The sequence below is a fragment of the Kryptolebias marmoratus genome, linkage group LG17 (assembly GCF_001649575.2).
Source record: "Kryptolebias marmoratus isolate JLee-2015 linkage group LG17, ASM164957v2, whole genome shotgun sequence".
Classification (NCBI taxonomy): Eukaryota; Metazoa; Chordata; class Actinopteri; order Cyprinodontiformes; family Rivulidae; genus Kryptolebias; species Kryptolebias marmoratus.
This window is the reverse complement of record NC_051446.1, coordinates 194,297-201,735: the sequence shown is the minus strand read 5'-3', so window position 1 is coordinate 201,735 and position 7,439 is coordinate 194,297. Positions and strand designations below refer to the sequence as shown.

Genomic DNA, 7,439 nt, shown 5'->3' with positions numbered 1-7,439 from the left:
GTGGTGAAACGAAATTACAATTAACATCTACTTCTCCCTCTCAAGTGTGTCCTGCACCCAGAGCTGCTGGAGCCAGTGTTCCAGCAGAATCCTTGTTCCAGATTTCATTTGCCGCTCTGAAAATAAACCTTTAAAATCACTGCCAGTTTCTTGTGAGTTTTCTGCTTGTGGGTCTAATCGTAGACAAAACCATGACAAGTTACACATGCTAAGGTTCAGTGTTTTCTAACTGTAGCTAATGTGTCATGTGGACGTGACCTTGAATCAAAGATTCATTTTATCTCACCTCATCAAGCTTGTTGAGGTGGGCAGACATCAGGCTGACAAGCTGACCAGTGCTGATCTTGTCCAAGACTCGACTGGACAGCTTCAGGGTCTGAAAAGATTTAATGTGAAGAGTCAGCCGACACTAGACAAGTTGGTATGAGATTTTCATAGCATGTAACCAGTGTCACAATATTACAGTATTAAAACAAAACTTAAAAACAAGATTTGTTTTTTATTTAAAAACAGAAATTCAAATACTACTGGATCCAAAATATGATCATGTATTGCTTAATAATAATTATAAAATTGACAGTAACTTTGTTTAAAACAACGTTTTAATTTATTCCTGTACTCAGGATAAATTTTAAACCAATCTTCAAAAAACATCTTAAAAACATGCTTTACACAAATGACTACAAATTTGAAAGATTTAAACATGTTTATATTGTGGCATTTCAATAGTCTTTTTTTTTCATTAGATATTTTGTGATACATAAGCTTCAAAACTGTCAACTTGTTAAATTTGTAAAAATAGTTTTTATGTGATAATAATAAATCTTAAACTCTTTAAATGTTTTCTGAAAGGCAAAGATCAGCTTCTAATTATGCATTCTGTCTTCCTCATACCTTCTTGTAAATGAGACTGAAAAGAGCTATGCGGATCTGCATGCCTAGGTGATGCAGGCCGAAGATGGCGGGCTGCAACAGGATGAAGCGAGCGGTGAAGAGGAGGCCGAGGCCAAGGGCCAGGTAGTATCCCTGACTCCGCTCAGGAGCATGGAATGGGTCAAAGGAAGCAATGATGCGACCTGAAAGTTGAGGCTGCACAGTCTTGGATGCTTCCTACAAAAAGGGGATCAGACAAGAGGTTACTGTAACTGATTCAAATTTATACTAAACCCCACCAAGCAAGCAAAATCAACTGGTGCTTTTAGACATGTTAACTGCAAATTTACTGTACAGCTCTCTGCTGCTGCTGCAATTTGCACATTCAAATAACCACAGAAATCTATGTAAACACTAGTGTCCTGGGGAAAAGAAAACAGAAGTGTAAAAATTTATGAAACAGTGTTTGCATTAACCGCTGTTAAACTTTGAATATTGGAGGTGTATTCAGCTTTTAATCTTGAGTGTGTTTGTACAAGCTGGGACCTCGTCAGGAATAATAAATACGCAGTGGTTTTTTTTATCATTTCAGAACTGTGTCCACACAGAAATAACATTTGAAGATTCCAAAAACTATATTTTCTTAAACTGGGTTTCATGGTAAAAATATATTGAAACATCACCATTGTGTTTTTGTGTTGACAGCCTAAACACAACTTTTTGAAAAGTCATAGTCTCACCTCCTGCCTAACCTATAACCCCAAGCAGGGCAGATGTAACAACAATAATGACATATTACATGCTTGTGTTTGCAGGCCCCAGTTGCTCAACTACAGCAAAACCTTTGTATACTGTATAACTTCAATAAACAGACAAAGTTGATGAACAATAACATTACCTTAAATAGGGCAGAGCAAACAACCCTCATTATTAAACCAAGTAATCTAAGACCAAAAAGGTTTCTACCACTTTATTGAAATGTCAACAGTATAACAAAGACAAACATACAGAAAAAAAAACTACAATTAAGTATACATTTTAAAAACATGGGAAATTGAACTACTTTTTTGTTTGTTTGTTTGTTTGTTTAAAAAGATAGTTTAACTAAAGGTAAAATAATTTAGCCTGATATGCTTTGAATATCATGAAGAAACCCCCTCTTTACAGCTGTCCCTTGGTGGATTTCCTGAAATCCTCCATTTTGTCAGAGTATTTGAACTCGCACAACTCCCAGTCAATAGTAGTTTAATATAACACAAAGAAAAAGTTATTTTTTGTCATCAGTCCACAAATAGGATAAATTTTTTGGTCTAGTATGCACTGTCTTCATCTTTTTCTTCTTGTGTTTACATTTTCTCCACTCCTTGTTTCCTTTTTCTGGTGTATTTCTGTGACAATGGTACAGTGCTAATAAACAGGCCTGGCGTACTTACTACAGCATTTTGGGACTTTTTCTTTGTGGATGAAAACATTTCTAGAAACTTTGCTATGTTTCTGAGGATATTTTTAGAAAAAATAAATAAAAAGATCATTTTGGAAAAACTGTTTCTATGTGGACAAGGCCCTAAACTCTATTTCTTCAAACTGAGGTCATTCAAAGAGTTATCTACAACAGGTAAGATATTAACTGTTCCTAACCTTTCCACCAAACTACAATTTAAATCTTTAAAATTAAGGGGCAAAGGTTAATGTCCAAAGCACCAGTTTTTTACTTTACAGATAGTGTTTTTTTTAATCAAACCACTGGGCACTAAAGTGAAACCTTATAATATTCTATGTGCATCTTCAGTAAATAGATGCAGCCAGTTTATTGAATAATTATTGGTTGGCAAAATTAACTGTTTTACTCTTTTTCTTTTAAAAGACCAATAAAAAACAGAATGCCATGAGAAAATTAGAGGGATCCAGTTTGCAGTCAGGCATTCATGTCGATATTTCTTTAGAAAACAAAATGATGTAAAAGAACATAAAAGCCCTTTGCTGGCCTCCATTCAGACCTTTCTCTAAAGATTTTCTGTTTCCCACATTGTCTTCTATACGTCTAACAAGCATTCTTGTTGTCGAGACAACCAACTCCAACTGTCCTGAGTCATTAGCTGCTGCTGCTGCACCTCCCTGTGAGTCTGAGACAGTAGACTGAATTGTGACACTTTGGTGCGGCATGTTTGTACTTCTCAGACGTCATTAAATCACAGCTTTATTGGCACTCTCCTGCAAGACAACACACACACACACACACACACACACACAGCTTCAATAGCTGTGGAACATCAGATATGACTCAGTCTATTTTCTGAAGTATAAATTAAATTCAGGTAATACAATTAAAACCTTAACTGCTTTAAATTATAGTTGAGTTACAGCTTCTCTGCAGTTAATAAGTGTTTGAAGCAGCATTATTATGATGGCTAATAAATAGATTTTATTATCACTAAACAGTGACAAATTTGACTTTTATGAGACAGAACAATGAATGTTTCCTTTTTTATTTTTGGTTGTTGTTTGCTGAAATTCTGAAATATTTAAATTGATAAAACCTTTAAACATGATTAGATTGTGGACATTATTGTTTGCGAAGCCTTGTAATAATGTTTTTGCTTGTGTCTGTATTTGTGTGTCTGTTACCAAACTATTCCATGAAACACTGAATGAATTTTAATGAAACTCTCTTAAAGTATTCATTAGATGTACATCTACAAAGAATTAACTTTTGGAATCAACCTGATTCAAGATGGCAGCCACTGCTAACTGACATAAGCAAACACAAAAACAGCTATAATTCAGCCAATTTACAGATATTGAGCTAATTTTTGGAATGGTAGTAGCTGAAAGTGATACACAACACACACTCTGAGCATGACATCTCACAATATTGCATGGGATTGTGCATAACATTATTTTCAAATTGGCTAAAACTTCTCACTTTTCATCATAAGATGGCCTTGGTCTCAAACTATGGCATGAAAAGTGGCGGGTGATATGCATTCCTTAAAGGGATGCTAGGCCTTTCATTACTACTGTTAGCCACAAACAAACCAGATGCTCCGTAAGAGTTTTTCATGTGTCACATTATGTGTGGTGGGATATGCTTTCATTTGACTAACCACTAACACTCCAAACACTCAGCGCTCTAAACCGTAACTCTAAAACTGTGACACTTGAATTATTTTAGATGTAGAGCTTCAAATGTTTGAAACCCATCGACTTTGTGACCCAAATAAAAACCATGTAGAGGCAGTATAGCTAATGTAAACAAGGTGTTAACTTCTGTATTTGCAGAGTAAATACATTTTTAGATTAAACAAAGTAGGTAATTCCAACAATGTTGATGCTGATGATAAATGTATTAAAAGTATTCTATTTGTGCAAAAGACTTTATATGAAGCTCGAAGGTGTACAATAGTATCTCCTCTCCAGCTGTTATGTGTCATAACTCAGAGAGGTAACAATAGGCTGTAAATCCATCCAACCCCACTCCCAGGAGATCAGAGTGGAAGTGTGGACGTACCCCACCCTGAAAAGTAAAAAGTAATCTCTCTCTTTCTATCTAAAAAAAAAGATTATTTTGAGCTGTGCTACAAAAACAACTTAGTTTAGAAGTAGTGTAAAAATGCTGACAGCTGAAAAAGGCTACCAACCTCATTTCCAGAAAGTTTTTTTAATTTTTAATTTTTATGTGGTTGATTCTTAAAAACACACAAACAAACACTGGTTTATCTTCACTGACAATTATTGTCTTGAAAAAAACTTTAAATCTAAAATTTGATGTCAACAAAGTATTTAAAAATATGTGAAAGTTTAGATGTTTACTTTAATAACACATTTTATTCAGCTGGTAAATGAGGATACCAACTATAGCTGTCATGATTTCTAGTATTTTTTGAGTTTGTTCTTAGTTTTGGTTCGGTTCCTGTCTTTGTTTCACATTTCCCACTTGCCCTCAGTCTGCTCCTGCTTTCCTGTCACGCCCATCTCCACCTGTCTTCAATCCTCGTTACTCACCTGTGCCCAGTTCACCTGATTATCCTCAGTGTTTAAAACCCAGTCAATTTCATCACTACCCTGCTGATTCATTGCTCTTGTTTCCCCGTCTATGCTACGTTCATGTTATTTGCCTTGTCGCCCCATTAGTTTATGTTTTGTATTTAGTTCGTTTGCTGTCACGTCAGCCCTTTTGATTTCGTGTTATTTTTACTTTAATAAATTAGTGTTCTTGGTAAGAGCCTGCACTCCGGGTTCGCCTCCTGACAATAGCAGCTTTTTAAGAGGACTTTGTGTCCATTTTAATAATAATAAATATGTGGCCACAGCTCTAATTTTTATGATATGTCAATCATATTTAATAAGAAACAGAGTTGCAGGCACACCATTCAAACACACACATTTTGTATCTTTAAAACTGTGTTGTTGCAAATTGTGCAAAAGGATGTCTCTTAAAGTTCGAACTGAAAAAACTACAAAGCTCCAAGAAAAGACTTTGCCTTGATGACAACTTATTTCTTTACAAAACGAAACTAACACTTTGAAGATGTAAAATACCACCCCAATTCGAACAAAGTTTCGATATTGTGTAAAATATAAATAAAAAGTAAATGCAATGATTTTCAAATCTTATAACTCTATCTTTATTCACAATGTACCAGTAAAATTATCATGTTTAAACTTAGAAAATTGTAAATTTTTTGAAAAAAAGAAGAAAAAGTAATTTTTTATTTAAAGGGGAAGTAATACATTAAAAGAAAAAGTTGCAACAGATCCATGTTTCCCACAGTGAAGCACCCTTCTCCTTTTTTGTTGCATATTTTCTCATATTTGTGAGTCACTAACTATCCTCCAACAAGTGTGCAGCCTAGTGAGATGCCACCAACTGTATGTAGACATAATCTTGCTATCTCCTTCACCTGCCCTGTGCACACCATCTCTGTCCCCCATAGAGGAGCCACACCACTTTTTAATTCCATTAAGCCAATGCAATTCAATATATCATGTGGGCTGAGTCTGGACTGACTTGTTGTTCATTCTAAATTCGTACTGGAGGCCAGACTTTGAGACTTTCTGTTCTATGTACAGTAATTTTATGTTCTCACCCACACACTAAAAGGCAAAACAGGGGCAGTGTGGGGTTCAGTGTCGTTCCCAAAGATACTTTGAAACACTGAGGAGGCTGGGGCTTCAACTCCTGACCCTCTGATTGAAATACAACCTCCCTACCACTGGGTCAAAGCTGTCCCCATGACAACTTGATAAAAACAATCTAACGTAGACCTGTAGCTGCATCCTGACATGGTCTGGGAGAATCATGGTAGGTTGGGGGTATAGAACAGGGTAAGGGTGCAAGACAGCATCTTGGAGAAGCATAAAATAGCAGGAAAAATTATTTTGGTGAGTGCTAAAAGTGTAGCAGTGTCATGATTACTTTCACACTAAAAAGAGGTTTACCAAATTTGCTGCTGCGTTCTAATAGGTCAATAGAACAGGTTGTGGACAGGATAGCCAGGTTATAATCCAGTGTGAAGGGAGTCCAAAGACACTTGCTCAAATTTGGAAACAATTATTCTTTAAATTAAAAGCCTAGCATTCCTTAAAGGATTGCATATCAGCTGCTGCCTTTCATGATTTAAACAAAGATTATCTTATGTTAAAAAAAGAAGGTCTGATAGGCATTTTGGTCAAACCTTAAATGTAACTTCATGAACAAACTCATGCAAAAATGTGAGATCTTGATTGATCTGTTAGTGCTCGGAGTATGTGTTACTTGTGAATGACTCAGTTACTACACAAGACTTTAGATCAATATTTGTAAAATTGACTGAATTATGGCCATTTTTGTGTTAGCTAAGGTTGATTAGCTGTGTCAGCCATCTTTAATTAGATTGACCCCAAAAGTTAATCAGTTGTAGATGTAAGTTTCAAAAAGTAATCATTGAATAATATTCTGAAAGTTTCATTGAAATCTGTTTAGTGTTTTTTGAGCTATTTTGCTAAAAGACAAACAGGGTTGACTCCAACAGGTAATGGCAATGTTTATAATACAGATCTAGTATGCAAAATATATGTTAGGAATGGCTCTCAGCTACAACCAGTCCAAATGTTAGCTTAATTTCTGTAAAAATTGACTGAGTTACAGTCATTTTTGTGTTTGCTAACATTGCTTTGCTGTGGTAGCCATCTCGAAATGGGTTGACTCCTAAAGTTAATCAGTTGTAGGAGTACAGCCAATAATTATTTTGTAAGAGATTCATTAAAATCCATTCAGTGATTCATGAGATATTTTGTTTCTAGTACAGACAAAGGCAAACACATACAGACAGCATTTGGCAATGGGCGAAAATGAATAAATAATTGTAAAAAAGAATATCTGCGATTACATTTTACAAAGAAATATCCATCCATCCATTTTCTTCCGCTTATCCGGGGTCAGGTCACGGGGGTAGCAGCCTAAGCAGGGAGACCCAGACTTCCCTCTCCCCAGTCACTTGGGCCAGCTCCTCCGGGGGAATCCCAAGGCGTTCCCAGGCCAGCCGAGAAACATAGTCCCTCCAGCGTGTCCTGGGTCTCCTCCCGGT

At 36.0% G+C, this 7,439-nt stretch overlaps 1 protein-coding gene across 1 annotated transcript in view; it reads right to left on the bottom strand.

The window, feature by feature from the left end:
* Positions 1-7,439, bottom strand: part of cftr (CF transmembrane conductance regulator) — a 67,625-nt gene that overhangs the window by 45,266 nt on the left and 14,920 nt on the right. Inside the window, exons 4-5 of the mRNA XM_037980626.1 lie at positions 895-1,110; positions 287-376 (exon numbers count right to left, since the gene is read on the bottom strand). Of these exons, the coding sequence (XP_037836554.1) occupies positions 287-376; positions 895-1,110 (306 nt within the window). The remainder of the gene's footprint in view (positions 1-286; positions 377-894; positions 1,111-7,439) is intronic.